The sequence below is a fragment of the Drosophila suzukii genome, chromosome 3 (assembly GCF_043229965.1).
Source record: "Drosophila suzukii chromosome 3, CBGP_Dsuzu_IsoJpt1.0, whole genome shotgun sequence".
Lineage (NCBI taxonomy): Eukaryota > Metazoa > Arthropoda > Insecta > Diptera > Drosophilidae > Drosophila > Drosophila suzukii.
Genome location: NC_092082.1, coordinates 92,452,714 through 92,471,721, shown reverse-complemented (window position 1 = coordinate 92,471,721; position 19,008 = coordinate 92,452,714). Strand labels below are relative to the sequence as shown.

The 19,008-nt window shown below is 45.7% G+C and overlaps 4 protein-coding genes across 6 annotated transcripts in view; 2 read left to right on the top strand and 2 right to left on the bottom strand.

Annotated features, from left to right (window-relative positions):
- Gprk2 (G protein-coupled receptor kinase 2) overlaps window positions 1-6,996 on the bottom strand; it is a 51,480-nt gene extending 44,484 nt beyond the window's left edge. The window contains exons 1-2 of one of the 2 annotated variants that reach the window (XM_017075819.4): window positions 6,305-6,996; window positions 1,485-1,536 (exon numbers count right to left, since the gene is read on the bottom strand). The gene's annotated coding sequence lies outside the window, so the exon portion shown is untranslated. The remainder of the gene's footprint in view (window positions 1-1,484; window positions 1,537-6,304) is intronic. The other variant, XM_036819685.3, reaches the window with a different exon arrangement.
- A 620-nt stretch (window positions 6,997-7,616) lies between these two features.
- PNPase (polyribonucleotide nucleotidyltransferase 1) lies at window positions 7,617-10,552 on the top strand. Of its 2 annotated transcripts, none has more exons than XM_065865433.2 (5): window positions 7,617-7,746; window positions 7,849-8,041; window positions 8,097-8,516; window positions 8,578-9,798; window positions 9,866-10,552. In XM_065865433.2, exons 2-5 carry the CDS (start codon window positions 7,896-7,898, stop codon window positions 10,392-10,394), a joined length of 2,316 nt encoding a protein of 771 aa, XP_065721505.2. In that variant the 5' UTR covers window positions 7,617-7,746; window positions 7,849-7,895; the 3' UTR covers window positions 10,395-10,552. The 2 variants fall into 2 exon arrangements, with proteins under 2 accessions (XP_065721505.2, XP_016931290.4); XM_017075801.4 differs by having other exon boundaries at window positions 7,707-7,797.
- Window positions 10,424-16,765, bottom strand: Gcn2 (eukaryotic translation initiation factor 2 alpha kinase Gcn2). The gene is made up of 10 exons (XM_017075799.4): window positions 16,365-16,765; window positions 16,137-16,306; window positions 15,578-16,083; window positions 14,876-15,503; window positions 14,245-14,817; window positions 14,006-14,182; window positions 13,438-13,939; window positions 12,326-13,378; window positions 11,303-12,273; window positions 10,424-11,244 (listed from the first exon to the last, which is right to left on the bottom strand). Exons 1-10 carry the CDS (start codon window positions 16,431-16,433, stop codon window positions 11,118-11,120), a joined length of 4,776 nt encoding a protein of 1,591 aa, XP_016931288.3. The 5' UTR covers window positions 16,434-16,765; the 3' UTR covers window positions 10,424-11,117.
- A 530-nt stretch (window positions 16,766-17,295) lies between these two features.
- Window positions 17,296-19,001, top strand: Ugt35D1 (UDP-glycosyltransferase family 35 member D1). Its single transcript, XM_017075736.4, has 2 exons — window positions 17,296-17,554; window positions 17,625-19,001. The coding sequence occupies exons 1-2, from the start codon at window positions 17,308-17,310 to the stop codon at window positions 18,953-18,955; spliced, it is 1,578 nt and encodes a 525-aa protein (XP_016931225.4). The 5' UTR covers window positions 17,296-17,307; the 3' UTR covers window positions 18,956-19,001.
- Window positions 19,002-19,008: the final 7 nt, after the last annotated feature.

The window sequence follows — 19,008 nt, the reverse complement described above, 5'->3', positions numbered from 1 at the left end:
CAAATGCCAGCTGCGAGTTTGGAAATACTCCGGAATGGGCCCGGAAACTTTCTTTGTCACTTCGAGTGCCCCATAAACTTGGCAAGTGCAATGGAAACTGCAGAGTTACAGCAGCGCAGAAAACGGGTGACGCAAAAAAATAACAAACTACATTTTGAAGTGCAGCAGAAACTTTTGCGCTCTACCCTGGGACTCGGAAAAAATATGTTGCTAACAAGTTTGCATTTTGTTGCTAATCGCCCAGCCCTGCTGCCACGCCCCCAGCTCCATTTTGTAGGCGTCGCTGGCAAATTACCTAGGCAAAAGTTCCCTATATATGTGAGCCCAAGAATCAACAAAGGCCGCTTGTTGTTGCACAGTACAAATGTTGTGTCCCCGTGTTTGCAGCAAAATGTCAACGTTGTAACAAAAGGCACACAACTTTGCAAATGTGGAGGCGAGGAGGACAAATGTTTAAAAATTTATAACAATAAATAACAAGTTTAAATGCAGCACACTCGAGAGGATCCAAGCAACCTTCTGATGCCATAAAAATGTACACCCGACTTTTAAAGGATTATTCTTTTTTTATTACCATTAAATTTAGTGTTAAAGCTACACGGGAAGTTTATGTTTTTATAACTCATGAAAAAATGTTATTATTTTTTATTCTTTTATTATTCTTTAAACTGCTATATTCTGCTAAATAGGTTAGGATCTTCAGAAATACTTCGCATATTAAGCGGTTCCCATATTGATAACCACTGTCTTCAAACTTTTACTTATGAGTTATCAATTGATTTCGAGGGCCGAAATACTTTGAGATAATATGTATTTCTCTGTTAAAAGAATCTTTACAATAGCCAAAATATGCACTGTATAAGTATTATTAGGATGTTGATAAGTGCAATCTGAATTCCTTATCAACAAAACCGCTCAATCAGTTATGGAATTATACAGAAAGCTATTATTAAATGTATTTGCGTAGTGAAATTCGCCTGGTATTTCTTTGGTTATCGAGCACAAAACTTCTTCGGCCAAGAGTGCAAGTAACTGATAGACCCCTCGAGAAGTAAGCCCACTCTAAGCAAATGGGTGAGTAACACCAGAAACAACGTTAAGCACCATAAATGTTTGCACAATGATTCTCTCTTGTAAAGTGAATGAAAAATGATTTGTGTTCCTCGGGACAGATATAAATTCAATAAAAAACGCGATTGGCCACTGAAAAAACAAACTCATCCGACGTCAGAAAACACTTAACGATAGCAGTTCGCCGAAGCGATGCCAGTTAGGAATTTCTTTGGGAGAAAATTGCAACCAGACTGTCGCTGAATGAATGTCAATTCATTTGAATGAGCGTGCCGTGCTCGTCAATCAAATGCTTCTACAAATGCGGCTTCCGTATGGTCGATCTATGACATAATTTATGGCGGAACGTGAATAGTGTGTCTTATCAATTGGCCAGATAAAATTGCTCAAATTCCAGAGAATTGTAAACTCACCTTTGGCTGCTCGAAATGGAAATGACCGATTTGCTGACGGCTGGTTGGGTAACTGAAAGTGAGTAACGCAATTATAGAATTAAGAACTGCAACATTAAGTGTTTAAGGTTAACGTGAATCGGGGTTTTTAGGTACAATTCTTTATGACCAACATTGTGGCAACAACGAACGCAGCGGACCACCCAGGATTAGGTTTAAGCAAAAGTTCCTGGAAACTGAGGCACCCTCCGATTTCTTCCCTCCCCTCAGCCCGCATTATGGTTAATGAATTCTACACGTATGGCGGGGACCTCGAATTGGGTTCCATTGGATTCGGTCTGCCACTTGGGCGAAAAAATCCTGTTCTGCCTTCCAGTTTTTGCATAAAAATGTGGCTATACCCTTTTTGCTGGCTAGTCATAATCAATTTGTTACGATTTGACTCTTTGTCTGCCGAAAAAATCACTGCGATAAAAAGTATTTTTGATTTTTTAAATTGAGCCACAGCCTTTACGAAAATGGCTCTTTAAAAACTGGTTTAGTTAAGTTCAAGGTCTTAACCCATATGTTATTTTAATTATATATAAATAAGATTATTTAAATGTGGGCACCCAACCGGTTTAAACGCAGCTGAATGCCGCTTCCTCTTTTGCTTAAATCCTGGGTAAACACTCTAGTAAATTTTACAAAAGCACTTCTGACAGCTGAATAATTTTGTTTTTAATTTGGAATTCTCAAAGGAACTAATCACGCGTTTTTTGAATAAACGATTGCACAATACTTGGCAATCGATTGGAAAATGTTTTTGACGGTTGAATAATTTTGCACAATGAGTTGAAATGGTTTAAAATGCAATACAATTAGTTTCATTGCTTTTTAACATGTTTAAAATGGGTTTTCAGTAAAGAAGGGTGTGCTTTTCTTCGACTACTGTTGATCAATTTCATTTGGCTCCTGCTCCACCCTTTTCGTTTCATTTGGCCAAGAAGTCGCTGTTGCCAAGTCGCCAAACTTGACCGAGACAAAGTCAAGGTGTTGGCCACGTTGCGTTGCCGTTTCTTTATGTTTTTGCGTTGGCTTTGCTGCTTTTTGGTTTAAAAGCGAGGGTCAATGCACAAGAGATTGGTTTTTAAGTGCAGGAGACGCCGACAACGATTCACCTTTTTCTCCCTGCTGTTTTTGGGCTGCAAAGTTTCAATGACACTTTGCATAATTATTTGAAATTCTCTGCCTCGTCGGGTGATGGATCATGATATCCTATTTGTGTGTTGACAGAGGCAGAGCTCCGAAAAAATCCAATTTCTGGACCCACCTCAAATGCGCCGGCAAACAATACTTGGATAGAGGCGAAAAAGGCAGAAAAGCAGAGCTCCCCATAAAATGGCAAAGTTTAAAGGTTGATGCGACAAAGTGGTAATAACACTCAGTCAAAGCAAGGTGAAAAGGGACTGGGGTTTGTCTTTAATCAAAACTGAAAAACTGAAAAATAAAGAGACAACAAAAGCGTCGAGGCGGCATAAGCCGAACAATTTTGGGCACAGGAAGGGACCAAAAAAAGCCAAAAGAATACTTCGTTTTTTTTTGTCTATGTGTACTTTACGAGTTGTTTTTATTCCGTGGGGGAGGGGCAGTGGTTATTTCGGGGGCGGCTGTGAATGTAAAACGTTTTTCGGCAGACAAGAGCAAATAACATAGCCCCTAGCCAAATATTCCGGGAAAAACGGAGCTGGAGAAGCGGCAAATCTACTCGATGGAAGCTCCTCGGAACGAAAGTTTATCAAGGTCATTACGCCAGCTTGGCTTCTGTTTGCTCCATCAGCCCACCGCCGCCCACCTGTCATTCCCGTCTTGTTGATTAGCACCAAGAATTTCTGTTTCTTCTTATCAATTCGACGGCAGAGGGGGCAGGTGCGTCAGTTCAGTTCAGGTGTTCGCCCGGAATGTGTTCCACCCCCTAAGGAAAGAGGATTGCCGGATGGTAAGCTCTTGGTAAAGATGAGAAGCACGGAGGAGAGGCCATTAGGAATCAATTCTAGCCCGCTAGGATGGGGGAATTGCTCATCGAATTTGGCAGGTGGATTGGATATGGATTGAAAGTGTGGCAATTACCTAAGCAAGCCCAGACCTGAGGGTTTAAGAAAACCTTTAGCCATGACAAATTAGGTTAGAGAATGGTGTTGTTAGGATTTGATTCAAGTTCGAGGGTCAAACTATATTTTTCAGAATTTGATTTAGACGAAATCAAAAAAAAAACAAACTTGATAAAGCGTATAATCAAAGAAGTATTTATCTTTCCAACGAATCTTATTCACGCAGCAAACTGTATCCCACATTTTCCCAATTAGGGACTATCCTTTTATCTATTTGAAATTAAAGCAAAGCAACCATCATTAAATTGCTTTTCACTTGAAGTGATTCGATTAAATTTGCATGCCCTCCGAGACTTCCTTTGGCAACTAATAAGGCCGTAACCCTCCGCCCATTTACACTATCCCTCATCCCTCGTTCACTTTTCCGACATATCCCGCAAAACTTTTCTCACATTTCACTTCAACTTTTCCCGCACGCACAGGGAACTCCAACTGCAAGTTCTAATTGAATTTAGTTTTATTAGGGAACATGAAAGGAAAATACAGGGCCTGGAAAAATGGAAACCTCTGGAGCGTTTTCAGTTTTCAATGGCTCGAAAAAAGGGTGAGGAAAATTTAGTTTCTTAGAAGCAAAGAAAATCCCATATTCCCAATCAGGGGTGGCAGGATTAATTAGATTGGACAAGGAGGGAACCCTCGGCTCTTTTATAAAATTCAAAGCCACAAGAATAACAGGCACCGAAAGTTGGTAAGCCGATTTTAGCCAAAAAACCAGAAAGTGAACAAAGGCGGCGACCACAAAAAATTGATTTAAGCTGATTTTCGGGGCATTTGTATTCTCTATTTGTTGCTTTTTTGTTCTAGGGACTAACAATATTGACCAACGACCACGCCCATTTTGGGCTGCGTGCGGGGCGTGCGGGGCAATTAATATCAATTCCCGTTGGGCCATTAACACGAGCCAAAAACATATTGGCTAACAAGTGTCAAAGTCGCGCCAAATTAGCGCAGAAGGCGATGATGATGGCATGTGGGCGTGGTCGGGATTGGAATTGGGATTGGAGACATCCAGGGTATGGGTTCAAGTCCTGGCGATGATATCCAGCCAAGGGAAGAGCAGCATGTGGCCAACCCTCCTCCACGCACTAAATGGGGTTCGTCATTTGGGTCCTGCCCTCATTGATAATAATATTCGATTGGGTTTTATTTGCCCATGGGGTTGGAACTGATGGTTTATTGTTGTCTGGTCTGGTCTGGCCTGGGCCCAGGATACGGGATACACAGGATACACATGTTCCTGCCAATTGCCTACGTCACCCTGTGGGAATGGGTTGCCATTCGAGTCGATAAACTGTGACGCAAGCCCTTGAAACGGCGAAACAATAGTTCCGACTTGACAGTTGAAAAGGGCACCACATGGGGTCACACATCACAGATATTGGACTTTAACCATCTGCAGAGCAGAGTTCGGGTTCTTCTGTAAATGGCACATTGACTCCAATCGTCCGATGAAAAGCGGAAACGTTTATCAGCAAAACGTCCAGCCCGTCTTAATTATGCAGCCAGCGATTCAGAAACTCTGGAACAATCAGAGACACCCGGCTGCCGATGACGTCCCACAGAAAAAACAACTCGAAATGCAGAGGCGATAAGGAAAATAAGGGAAACACATCGAAGCATTGCGAGGGCCGTCCTTGAAAATGTGGGGAAAGACTTTCGCTTTGGGGAAAAACTATTTTTAACGACTCACATTTGTCAGCTGCAAATGGAAACGGGAATTTATTACCCCGGCAATGGATGGTGATTTATGGTGATTTCAAAATGTTTCACTAATTGGTTCGAGTTCTTAGTTTGATGCTCATGCTATAAATACACGGATTTTTAAAGTGCACGTACCGCAAATAGATTGCCGTTAAATTTTTAAGATTTTGGTAGTTCTAAATAACTGACAAGTGAGTCATTGATTTATAATGTGAATTGCACAAAAAATTACTCAAAAAATCAAATACTTTAGCATTTCTTAAAACATTTCCTTGACAGAAAAGAATTGACGGGTGATGAATAACTTATGACAATATTAATATTATTAAAACATGATTTTAAAATCTGAGACATATAGTGACGACACTTGACACATTAATCACTGTTTTTTCTAATATTTTTCTCGAGTGAGCAATAGTCTTAATGAAAGTTTCTGAACTTGTAACATAATAAGGGAATTTTTAGGATATCCGTATGAATGAATAGAACGAGCTGTGGTAAATGATAAATCGGGTTTTTTTGTTTGTGTGTTGATTACTCATAAGGAATTTATGTGATCCCTCAATTCAAATGATTATTTCAATAACTTTTCGATTACTTATCGATCGGCCCTCTTCTGCGGTTAAAAGGATAGGCGACAAAAACAAAGTGACAATAAATAATGAGCTATAAATATTCATATTGTGCATTGTTTGTTTGTTTGCCCTGCATGACTGTGTGTGTGTTTAAAGAACGAAGAAGAACCAGCTGATAAGCATTTCCGATTGCTTTCACTTTTTAATCGATGGACAGACGGGGACGGGGATGGGGAAGAGGGATGCCGCGAGTCCTGCGGCATTAATGCAATTAATTAGACGAGAGAGACAAGGCCAACGTGTGTGTAAATTACAGTTACGTTAAGTGCTTAAGTGCATCAGAGGGGGACAGCAAATGAGGTGTGACCATCGAAGAGGAAGAGGCAGCGATTTCCACCTGATTAATGGGACTTACCTGTTTGTTTGATGTTCTTTTTTTACCGCTTAGTGCGGTTCTACTGCGAACTTCAGCTAGTTGGAATTTATTCGCAACAAATCTGCGGATTCTGATAAGCGCTCGTTGATAAGACCCTTCTCTTTCTCTCTCTGTCTTTCGCTCACTACGCCAATTGCAGCATAAACAATTTGAAAGAAGAAGCAGCGACACGCCTAGTGGGCAATTTTCCGGCTTTTCCGTTGGAAAATCTGCGTTTTTTTCCTGGCTTTGTGCTTTTTGACTTTGCCTTTTGGCTTTGCGCGAGATATACTCTTTGATTTTTGTTTTTCTTTTCAATTTGACCGCATTTGTCGATTTTGGTTTTCTTTTATGCTGTTTTTGTTGTTGTTGCGGCTCTCACCAAAACTGACACTCACACACGCGCGCTCTCACACTCACACAGATGGGCGGGCGGGCACACACAGACACACACACGCACACAACGACACACGCGGCGTTTCGCTGACGGAAAAAATACGAAAAATACGGCGAGAAAATTTCTGCTTTTCCTAAGGAACGTCGCGAGAGGCAAACGGTTGATTCTGACCAGGTCTTCTGATTAGCGGCGTTTTCACGGCGGCACGACGGCGTTCGCAATTGGGCTTTTTGCACAAGTCCCCGATGGATCCGCGAAATGTGTCTGCTTTCGAAAAAATTTTTTGTTTTCTGTGTGACCGTCGCCGGCGGTGGGTGGATATGCTGCAGTTTTTCGCAGAAGCGAAAATACCACGTCGTCTAGCTGAATGCAGGGGAGCTTTTATTTAACGGAGATGGTAACATTGGTTGTCGAATATTTTTAGAAATATCGTAACGATATATCTTTTTCGAAAAAAACGTGATAGGGATATTTTAACTATCAAGTGAATGTTCAAAATATTCAGTGAATGTTTAACTAAAGTAAATCTACATTAGGTATATTATAAAACACCAATTTACAAAAAAAAAGTTTCCAAGATTTTCTGTATGCATCGATTTTAAAAAGTTCCGTTGGGATTGTGATTGCAAACAACGCATTCATTAGCGGACGCCTGATGTTTATTAGGTTTTTTACGAGTTTAGGTGACTTTTAAACTTGGCGCTTACTAACACGCCATCTTCAACTCTGTGTATTCAGTACTCAACTCAGCCATTTAGTAGCTATATTTGGTATTTTTTGTCTAGTCATTGAGCGGAAACGGTTATTTGTTTTAAATTGACTTCAATGAAGTTAATACAAACTAGGACCGATATCTAAAAATGAAAAACTTAAGCGATGAAGATTTGTTTTCTTAATTACTTAAAATAATATTTAATTTTAAAGCTATTTTCCAGCTGTTTACTAAGGTCGTCAGGTGGCAACGCTAAACACACACATGTTGCTCACTCTACCTTCTTTTCAATGGGCATATTATTTCTTGGAATAAATGACTTAAAAGTTATACGTAAGTGCCATATATAAACTACATAATTAAAAGGGAAAAACAAATCTAAAAGTAATTATTGCTATTGAATAAATACTGTTGTTTGACACATTACTTTTGCAGGGTACTAACCTTTCGCCTTGGCCGAAGTGAACCGGCACTTTTAGATAATGGCCATGATTTTCACGAGGAAAACGCTGAAGCTGCTTAATTATCGCCTCAAATGCCTAAGTTTATCCAGTTCCGGTCCAAAACGAAGAATCCAGAGCACTGTCAACGGAGAGGCTCCGTCCGTGGAGGTGAACTTCAGCAATGGGTGAGTATGCTGCCTCCACCTCGAGTTCCAGTTGTATAAACCCACTCCTCCACAGACGTAACATGAGCTTCAGTTCCGGCCGCCTGGCGAGGTTCGCCAACGGAACAGCAGTGTGCCAAATGGGCGACACCGCAGTCATGGTCACCGCGGTGGCCAAATCGAAGCCCAATCCCGGCCAGGGATTCATGCCGCTCGTGGTGGACTACCGCCTAAAGAACGCTGCCTCCGGGAGGATACCAATGAACTTTATGCGCCGGGAGCTGGGTCCCTCGGAGAAGGAGATCCTGTCCGCCCGCCTGATTGACCGCTCGCTGCGCCCGCTCTTCCACAAGGATTACCGCACGGAGACACAGCTGGTGTGCAACATGCTGGCCATGGATGCGGTGCACAGTCCGGATGTCCTGGCCATCAATGCCGCCTCCATGGCGCTGTCTTTGAGTGATATTCCCTGGAACGGACCCATTGGAGCAGTGCGGTTAGTAGTAACAGGGCAACCCAAGTAGAGTCCCCAGGATAACACCTTCAATCTCCCCCAGCGTTGGCCTCTGCAATGGCGAGGTGGTGATTAACCCCACTCGCCGGGAGCTACAGTCTTCGCAACTGGATCTTGTAGTCTCCGCCACCAAACAGAACCTCGTGGTCATGCTGGAGGGCAAGGGCAATGTGGTTTTGCAGCAGGATCTCCTCAAGGCCATCAAACAGGGCACCCGGGAAGCCCAATTCATCATCCACGAGATCGAGCGGCTGCAGAAGGCCTACGGCAGGCAGAAACGCGAAGTAGAGTCGGCAGCCGAGGTAGACCCGGATCTGGAGCAGGCTGTAAAGAGCATGTGCGAGATGCGGCTGAGGGAGATCTTCCAGGACTCACAGCACGACAAGATCTCGCGTGACAACGCGGTCAACGAAGTGCGCTCCAACGTCATCGACAAGGTGTGGAGTTCCTTTCCCGACACGGAACCTTCGCAAATCGGCGAGCTATTTAACCAGGCTAGCAGATCCATTTTCCGGGATCTGATCTTCGAGCGGGGACTTCGCTGCGATGGACGGGAGTACGACCAGTTGAGGAACATTTCTTGCCAGGTGGACATGTACAAGCCGCTCCACGGATCCGCCTTATTCCAGCGTGGTCAGACGCAGGTTTTCTGCACGGTTAGCTTGGATTCGCCGGAGAGCGCGATGAAACTGGACTCGCTGGCTGCTCTGGAAAGCGGTGGTCTGAAGGCCAAGAACTTTATGCTGCACTACGAGTTTCCGCCGTATGCCACGGGTGAAGTGGGACGGATTGGTCCAGTGGGTCGCCGTGAGCTGGGCCATGGCGCCTTGGCGGAGAGATCCTTGCTGCCCACCCTGCCCAACGACTACCCTTTCACAGTGAGGCTCACCTCTGAAGTACTGGAATCCAACGGCAGCAGCAGCATGGCCAGCGTTTGTGGTGGCTCTTTGGCTCTCATGGACGCCGGAGTGCCAGTGAGTGCGCCAGCAGCGGGTGTGGCCATTGGCCTAGTCACCAAGTTCGAGAACGAGGACACCAAGCACCTGCAGGACTACCGCATCCTGACCGACATCCTCGGTATCGAGGACTACATGGGCGACATGGACATGAAGGTGGCGGGCACGCGGAAGGGCTTTACCGCCATCCAGGCGGACCTCAAGGTTCCGGGCATTCCTCTAAAGGTAGTGATGGAATCTCTGCAAAAGGCAACCGATGCCAAATCCAAGATTCTGGACATCATGAGCGAGGCTATCAGGGAACCAAGGTAAGTTAAATTTGAACAAAACTTGGAACGCCTGGTTTCATCTACTTATCATCCTTCTATCTTCCAGAAAATACCCCAAGGAAAGCTGGCCAGTAAGCGAGACCCTAACTGTGGAGCCGCACCAGCGGGCGCAGTTGATTGGACCCAGTGGCCTCCACATGAAGCGGATCTATCTAGAAACGGGCACCACCCTAACCGCTGCCGATGAGACCCAGTTCAATGTATTCGCACCTTCTCAAGCTGCCATGGATGAGGCGAAGGAACTAATCGAAGGCTACATGGTGAAGGAGCGAGTGCCGGACCTGGAGTTCGGCGGAATCTACTCTGCCAAGATCACAGAACTGCGGGACACTGGAGTGATGGTCATCCTATATCCCAGTATGCCACCCGCTCTGCTGCACAATTCGCAGCTGGATCAGCGCAAGATTGCCCATCCCTCTGCGCTAAATCTGGAAGTGGGTCAGGAGATCCAGGTCAAGTACTTTGGCCGCGATCCCGTCTCCGGTTTCATGCGCCTCTCGCGAAAGGTTCTCCAAGGACCCGCCTCGGCGATCCCCCGTTCGCTCAACAAATCTGCCGGAGAAAGTGGAACGTGAGTTCCGCGATGTGGATAAAACTTGTACAGTTTTCGTTTGTTATGTTTCCCCTTCGGGAAGACACTTTCAAAACATGCAACTTTATTGTAGGCTTAAAAATTTCGTGTTTAAAACTTGTACGTATATAAAAAAATATGGATGAAGATTCACAACTCTGACCGTCCTCTTCGTAACTCTGTTATTGTTGGATTTGAAACCAGGATAAAAATCAATTCGGAAGATTTTCTATGAAAACCATGAGCCTCTTCTTTAACTTATACTTTATACTACTTTGAACTCTGATACTTGAATTCTTCGACGAGCTTTCTTGTTAAAGTATATTTCTACAAATTGAACAAGGAATTATTTGCAAGTTTTCAACTATTCCTTTGACTTAGGCGTGAACAGCATCAGTAAGGGTTTTTTACTTTTAACCAAGTAATATATAATCTATTTGCTTATAAATAAGAGAAGAATTACATGAAATGGCAGAACCTCGTTCTTCGCCAAAGAAACAAAATATTTTCTTCAGATCCAGAAACGTACAATCTCAAAAATTTCAATTCCACTCAATCCATCATTAAACTGGTCTTATAAAAACGAATTTTGATTCGACAAAAAGGTAAATGGCACGGAAGACAGCCAACTAAGTAGAATTTTGGCCCAAATCATTTGTGACAACTCAAAGCTTACTTATGGCGAAAGCTACTAGGTAGTGCCGCCCAATCTATGCATTGGCGTTGGCTAGATGATGACGCGATAGTAGGAATCGGAAATGCTGTACAAGGCAACTATTGGAGTTTTGGCATCGCTCAGATAGTCCATCACCTCGTCGTTTATCTCGGATATATAGCGTTTGTATTTTGGAAATCTAGAGAGTTTATAGAGTCTGGGCAAGCGCAAGAAATATGTAAGGTTCATTCACTTACCGCTCAATCACAAAGTTGATTTCCGGTTCAGTCTCTTTTTTGCGTATCTCTCGGGGATTGATGGCCCCCACAATGGCATTTACGACAGCCGGCGGCAGCTCCACCACCAACACCACAAAGGTCTCCTTCTTGATAAACTGCGATAATGTGGAGCTCATCTGCTGGGCCACTTGGTTCTCCAGACGCCGCTTGTAGTTCGCCGTGGGCTTGTCGTGGGTGAGGAACGTTACCTGTAGATTCGGCAGCTGGCTGTAGCTGTTCTTAATGGTGGCATTCGAGGCAGAGGTGCTGAGTCCGTTCTCGCCGCGTTCCCTTTCTCGCCCACCACTGCTTCTGTTGTCGCCAGCTCCCAGGTTTGACAACTGGCTGGAGTTTTCCACGGTGGCTCCATTGAACCCATCTGTTCGCAGCAGCTTCTGGATGAACTCCACCAGTTCGGTTCTGGTCAGGTGACGCTCCTGGAAACGTTCCCTCTCGAAAGATCTCACTCTCAGCGAGCCGTTCTCCGCCACAAGGATGACATGTAAAGCTCCTAGTCGAGCAAGATCCTGTGCTTCGTCCCCTAGTTCGCTGGCGGCTTCCACAATGCCGCAACGGATGCCAACCGACCAGAGCAGTCGCATGATGTAGGTCACATCCTTGAGCGGCGGTCGAGTCCCACACACGCAAATGCCAACGTCAATGGCTCGACAGTCCTTAGCGTACTCTACACCCACTGCAGCTACCAGTTTGTCCAGGGAGAATGTCAAGCCTGCTCCACTAAGAACTCCTCGTGCGGGCATGGTGGGATTAAAGCTCTGCGCTTGCTTTTGAAATTCATGCAGCATGGAATCGTATCTCTCACCAATCGCCAGAACCGAAGGATGTCCAGAGCGATTGGGTTTCAAGTCAGCAGTCATCTGCCACACGATTCCACCGCTGCTAGCACGGTCGAAGCTGATGGGCAGACCAGCCCAAATGTGAATGGGGCACTAGATTTTAGATGGTTAGAAAAAGTAACTCCTTTAAAAGTAAAATTATTACCTTTACACCTAAACTGTAAGCCAATCCCACAACGGTTTCCAGTTCCCTCAAGGCTCCTCTCGCCAGCGAAGCCGCTTCGCCCTTCCCGCGCATCAGAGATTTTAACGCCGAATCATCCACAGTGCTTCTGGAACCAGTCAGCAGAAAATTGGCCAACAACATGTCCATCAGAGTTTGGCCAGAGGTTCGCGACTTCTCCATTATCCCTGTAATACTTGAGTGAAACTGGAAGCGTGAGATGCGGGACTCAATGAAATCCATTGTGCCTTCGAAAAGTGCTCCATACTGAGCCTTTGGAACATTACAGAAGATGAGGATGGCCCGCAACAGATTCGTGTGATTCATGCGGATCGCCAGATTCTTTTCCCGCAAACGCGGCAGTTCGCTGGTGATTTCAAATGCCAGCGATAGGAGTTCCGCGTCCACTAGGTGACTACCCGTTGTGGGAGCAATGATGTCGAAGGAGCAGTCGTAGCTCTGCTTGGGATGGAAGTTGAAGACCCGCTCCTCTCGATAAACTCGGTCCACACAATAGCGACGGATGAGGTTTACGCTGTTCATGGTCACGTGGCGGGCAAACTGGGTTCTTAGATCGCAAGGTAGGACCACCACACATCCGGAGTGGGTCATCAAGTGGACTGCATTGGCGTTCGCATTGTCACGGCTATTCCGTGCGGAAAGTGGCGACAGGAGCGGTGAGTCCACCTCAATGGCTCCATGTTTTCGGAATAGATTTACAACCTTGGCCTTGACAAACTCAATCACTGGATTCAGGGACACTATATCGTCGATTATGATGGCCGAGTTCCAGGATTTCATGGCCCGACTGCTGCCCAAGTGGTAGGTGTGCTCCAACACCTCGTCGCTCTCCTGCTGAAGACAGCGGGCCACCAGATTTTTGTAGGCCTTGCTTTGCGGGTTGGCCAGGGCGTGGCGCAGCATCTCTTGAAGTTCATTGGCCTCCAACTGGGCTGGTGGAACGAGGTCTGAGCTGAGCAACTCCTCGGCAGTAGGCCTCTGGGCGGGATCGTGGTTAAGAAGCCATTGAAGCATCTGAACGATTATTTAACAGTTAGACTCTATAAAGCTTTCAAATGATGGTTTTAGTTTACCTTCACCGTTTTCTCGTACTTGGAATCCTTAAGCATCGCTTCCGGTATGTTGATGGAAGGATTCCTCAGAGCCATAATGGTCTGAGCCCGCTCCATGCTTGTGTCAAATGGCGGCTGGCACATCTCAAACAGAATGATCCCAAGGGTGTACATGTCCACCTTTTGGTTGTAGACGGATTTGGAGGCATTTCCTGTCAGTTCGGGGGCCACGTAAAGAGTGGTTCCCACCTTTCCCGTGCCAGTGCCATCCTCCGCGCTTGTTATTTGATTAACAGGCGCAGGGGCCGCATATTCGTGAGCCTGCAGGGCCAGAAAGCTGGTGGTGGCCAGGCCGAAGTCTCCGATCTTGATCTGATCGTGGGAGTCCAAGAAGATGTTTACCGGCTTCAAATCCCGGTGAATGATTCCTTGCTGATGAATGTGCGCAAGGCCCTCAGCGATTTCCCTAAATAGACGCCACAGGCGATCCGAGTCGTCAAAGAGATTGTCATCGATGGCGGTGCTAAATGGGAATGCATAGTTATTAAAAAGATCGAAAATCAACTGGAAATTTCTTCACCAAACTCACCGTAGTGTGCATTTCTCGCAGAACTCCATCTGGATGTACATTACCTGCATCAGCGGTTTCGGTGAGTTGGTCTTGCCTCTGGTGGAGTCCTCCTCCTCCTCGTCATCGTAGACAGCCACCTTGCCATTGGAGTCAACGAATTCGATGCCATCGGAATCTGAATCCTCCATGGTGGGTCTGCGGGATAAAAACCAGTTATTTATAATGATTTCAATCGAAGGGACTAAAGTGTTCCTTACATATAACCATTCCACATGCTGGATGAGCTGTCCTCTTCGTCCTCATCCTCTTCCAAAGTTGGTCCAAGTTGTGGTGACTTGGGGGGTTTCACGCTGAGCTCCTGCTGACTCTGAGACCATTCTCCACCCAGCAACTTGTCCATTTCCGCGGCATCGGCATCGTCCACACTTTCTATCCAACTGTTGAAATAGCGAACCACGTTCTCGTGGTTCAGCCGCGATAGCAGCTCCACCTCGCGCGTCATCTTCTTGTAGAGCTGACGACTCCTCGCGGGTAGCGGTATCCGCTTGATGGCGTACTCTCGATTGTCCAGAATATTGCGCACCTTCAGCACGTCCCCAAAGGCGCCCTTTCCCAAGTACATGAGGACCTCGAACTCGGTTCGCAGGCGGGATTGACTTAAAGCCAGTGTGGGTATCTGGTAAGGCATGGCGGGACCCGTTCGCTGGACAGGATTAGGATGTCGTTGCTGTGGAAGTTGCATCACCTGCTGCTGGCCATTATCCACGTAAAAGCGCAGGAATGGATGCTCAAGCAATTCTGAAGCGGAGAGTGTGCGGTCCGAGTTGCATCTGTATTTCAGAAGACATAGAATTAGCAGATGATCAACTTATTTTTCCGAATAATTACTTGTCTACAAAGTCGCGCATCTCGTAGCTGTTAGTGGGCATCAAGCTCTCCACCAGGGCACCCAAAGCGGGTAAGTCCCCACGACTACTACTTTGCCCAGTTCCGCTTAGGAGCTCCAGAAGATTGGGGACCAGCGAGAAGTCCGAAACGCGCACATTGCCCGTGTTGTCCATAAACACAGTGCTGTCTAGCAGGTGGCTGTGGGATACGCCCTTGTTGTGCAGGAAAATGAGGGCATCCAGAACACCACGTGCCACCATTCGAGCGCCGTCCATACACCAACCCAGCGAGGAGGAGATGCTGAACACACTGGTCCCGAGGAGGAAGTCTTGGACCAAATACACGAGCAACCCTTCCTTCCGCTTGATGCATAGCACGCACTCGTACGAGACGAGGTTCTTGTGCTGCAATTGGGCCAGCGAGGCAACCTGCTTCTCGATGGCGGCGATCACGTCGTCCACACGATGACTGCCCATGCACTTTGACTCGCTGCTCCAGTGACACTTTCCTCCACCGATGCAGGGTTGCTCCAGTTGACAGTACTTGATGTTCCACTCGGTGATATAGAGCAGCTGGCCGCAGTGCATATCTATGCCGGTGTAGGCGATGCACCCCCGCTGAGAGTGACCTGTAAAGTAAAAAAGATTATTAGGAAACCATACGTTTAAGATAAGGAGCCTTTTTTGCATGAGAAACCCTCACCCACACAGCCTCCCCTCTGAATTTGCCTGCCCATCTTGTGGAAGTAGAGCGTATCCGTGTTACGGTGATCCAGGCATTTCGATGGGTAAATGTGGCCTCTATAGTAAGGCGAGGAGTTTTCGGAGCTCTCCGATGAGCTGGGGTGCCGGGGATTCGATTCGCTCATACTGCGCCTGGGCTCGCCGCGCCTCTTAGCCTCCGTTTTGAACATCTCCTTGCGCCGCTCCACCTCGTCGATGAGCGTCTGGCGCTGTAGGGATTCCCGCTGCCGTTGGATGTCTTGCAGCTCCTGGTCGCGCTTCTGCTTGTCCTGTAGCATCTGATCGTAGAAGGAGCCCTTGGGCGGCTTGTTGTGCTCGAGCAGGAAGGCCTGAACGGTCTGGGCCAGTTCGTAGATCATTACCTCACCACGCAGCTCTTGGGATTGGGCCTGCAGTTGGTTGCGTAGGGCCTCCAGCACCTGATCCGACATGCCCTTCGACTCCTCGAGTGAGATTTTGGGGGGCCTAAGTGAAAAACAGGTTTAGCAAATGAATTATAAAGGGTACTCTTATCTTACAATTTGGGGTACTTTGAGGGGCAGGTGACATGCAGTTTTGTGCAGACATAGGTCTCTAGACCATTAGATGAATCTCTCAGCGGGGTGAGCTGGATCCTTATGTCCGTGGGCTTCCATTGGCCAGGATTCGCCTGTGGTCTGAGGTCCTCCACGTCGCCGCCGAAGATGGACTGTTGCAAGTGAGAAAAGGGATTAGTTTGATGGGTACTGAGGGGGACAGCTTCTCACCTTTATCACCTCCAATTCCTGGCTTTGCCGCTCGCGGAAGGACTCCTTGGTAGCCATTTCGTCCGCCATTTGTTCGCTAAATCTCAGTCGAAGTGGTTTAAGTGAAGTCCAGGCTACATTTGGGTGCTCTAAAATACTGGATCGGTGGTTCTTCCTCTTATTCTCACCGGGTTATAAGATTTTCAGCCGGTCTTCAGCGCTGGCAGCTGTTTCCCAATCAGCTGCTTTCTGCATTACTTTGAGTCTTGTTTCGACTTGGAATCAATGCCGAATCGATTAACTAGCGAATTCCTGCTGTTTTATTGCGTAAAAGTGTCCACCTGTTGCGCTTTTTCAATGAATTTTCCCGGAAAAGGAAACTTTTTGCGTATTTTGTACTAAGTTAGAGGTGCACGTGTTGCGATAACACGCTTGTCTATCGAGAGATGACACAATTGGCGTTATCGATTTTTCGCGCCAAGAGTGCGATAAGTTTTTGGCCAACCGAAAATTTTAAATTAAGCGATTGGAATATTTTTTATATACTCAAATTCCTCTGAACAATAAAACTGCGAGTTCTGTTTTAAGAACTTAAGCTTATGACAAAGGTATGAATGTCACGTACGAAGTTATGGAACAATATGTTTGAATAACAAAGTCCCATGGACTATTTCCGAAAATGAAGGTTTTTTTTTGAGTACATGCATTTTGACACCTAAAAATGATAAGTGATTGGGAAACCCAAGCAATTTCTGATAGTGGATGTAAGGATTAATGCGATTAAACGAAATGAACTACATTACCTCTGTTGTCTTTGTCTGTTGATTTTGCATATCATCAGTCCAATTTTGAAAATTTTGTTGGTTCGCACCCAACTTTTGATACGCTTTATCAGTTGAGAAAACTAGACTTTTCATTGACGAACTGAAATATTTAGTCTTCCATTTGATCTTCAAGGCAGAACATGTCTGGTCTAAATATGTTGGGAATCTTTCTGCTACTGTGTCTTCTCCCAGGATATTTGGAAAGTGCTCGTATCCTGGCTTTGTTTTCTATACCGAGTCCTTCGCATTACTTTTTTGCCTTACCCTACCTGAAAAGATTGGCCTCTCTGGGCCATGAAATAACTACCGTAAATCCGTTTCCCCTAAGGGAGCCAATAAAAAATATACACGACGTTCCTATTCCGGAGGTGTTTGAAAATATTGATGGTAATGCTCTAAAATTCTTTATAAGACTTTTTATTTTGTGAATAAACACGTTTTTCGGATATCCTTTCAGAGGTCATTAGAAAGGCATCCTCTCCCAGGAGTACTTGGCAACATAGTGATTTTATCAACGAATACACCCTGAACCTCACAAACATAGTGCTAAATAACGAGGTAGTGCGTCGCGAGGTTCTCGGCCCAAAGAGGTCCCATTTTGATCTTGTGATAGTGGATCTTTGGAGGATGGACGTGCTCTGTGGTCTGTCGGCCCATTTAGGGGCCCCGATAATTGGAATGGCTTCGTATGGCACTGACTGGAAGATTGACGAACTAGTGGGCAATGTCTCACCGATGTCGTACCTCCAATCTCCCTCTTCTGATTTTCACGATTTGGAGACATATGGGGGACGATTGGCTCACTTTGTGGAACGAGCTATTTCCTGGATCAACTATAAATGGCGGCATGCGGAAAAACAGAAGGTGCTCTATAGAAAGTACTTCCCTAGTACAGCTAAAGATAAACCCCTATCTGAGATCTCCAAAAACGTTGCCTTGGTCCTGGTTAACCAGCACTTTACACTGGCTCCTCCGCGCCCCTATGTTCCAAATATTATCGAGGTGGGTGGACTTCATGTCGAACAGAATCCCAAGGCTTTGCCCACGGAACTGGAGGACTTTGTCCAGGGTGCTGGTGAGTCTGGAGTAATCTACTTCTCTCTCGGAACCAACGTCAAAAGTAAATCTCTGTCCGAGGATCGTCGAAGAGTGTTGCTCGAAACTTTTGGAAGTTTACCACAGAGAATCCTGTGGAAGTTCGAGGATGAGCAGTTGCCAGGAAAACCTTCGAATGTTTTTATTAGCAAATGGTTCCCTCAGCAGGACATTCTGGCCCATCCCAAGGTAAAACTCTTTATAACCCACGGAGGATTATTGAGCACTGTAGAGAGCATCTATCATGGAAAGCCCATGTTGGGTCTGCCCTGCTTCTTTGACCAGTTCCGCAATATGGAACATGTTCAACGAACGGGTCTGGGCTTGGTTCTCAACTTGAAGGAAATGACAAGGGAAGATTTCAACTCGACCATTATACGACTGGTAACGGACACGAGCTTCTGGGAAATGGCACAGACTGCGTCAACCAGACATCGGGATCAACCCATGAAGCCTATGGAAAAGGCAATTTGGTGGACCCACTATATCCTTCGGCACAAGGGAGCTGCGCACATGCGAGTGGCCGGCAGGGATTTGGACTTCATCGTATACCACAGCCTGGATGTCTTGGGCACATTTTTAGTTGCCTTTTTAGTTGTCCTAGGAATTTTAGGTTTTTGTGTGGTTAAAACCTGGAATAAATGCCTTCCCATTGAAAGCAAAAAAAATAAGCAAAAGAAAAAAGTTCAATGAAAGTTTTAATTGTATTATATATCTGTTTTTAATATTTACATGTTAATTCTGAA

Bases quoted from the DNA above. Each gene is read 5' to 3' on its own strand.
- PNPase (XM_065865433.2), top strand. From the start codon at position 7,896: ATGGCCATGATTTTCACGAGGAAAACGCTGAAGCTGCTTAATTATCGC. The intron at 8,042-8,096 runs GTGAGTATGCTG...ACTCCTCCACAG, and splicing joins GAGGTGAACTTCAGCAATGG to ACGTAACATGAGCTTCAGTT. The intron at 8,517-8,577 runs GTTAGTAGTAAC...AATCTCCCCCAG, and splicing joins GGACCCATTGGAGCAGTGCG to CGTTGGCCTCTGCAATGGCG.
- Gcn2 (XM_017075799.4), bottom strand. From the start codon at position 16,433: ATGGCGGACGAAATGGCTACCAAGGAGTCCTTCCGCGAGCGGCAAAGC. The intron at 15,504-15,577 runs GTGAGGGTTTCT...TTTACTTTACAG, and splicing joins TCAGAGGGGAGGCTGTGTGG to GTCACTCTCAGCGGGGGTGC. The intron at 11,245-11,302 runs GTAAGTGAATGA...TAAACTCTCTAG, and splicing joins ATCAACTTTGTGATTGAGCG to ATTTCCAAAATACAAACGCT.
- Ugt35D1 (XM_017075736.4), top strand. From the start codon at position 17,308: ATGTCTGGTCTAAATATGTTGGGAATCTTTCTGCTACTGTGTCTTCTC. The intron at 17,555-17,624 runs GTAATGCTCTAA...ATATCCTTTCAG, and splicing joins GGTGTTTGAAAATATTGATG to AGGTCATTAGAAAGGCATCC.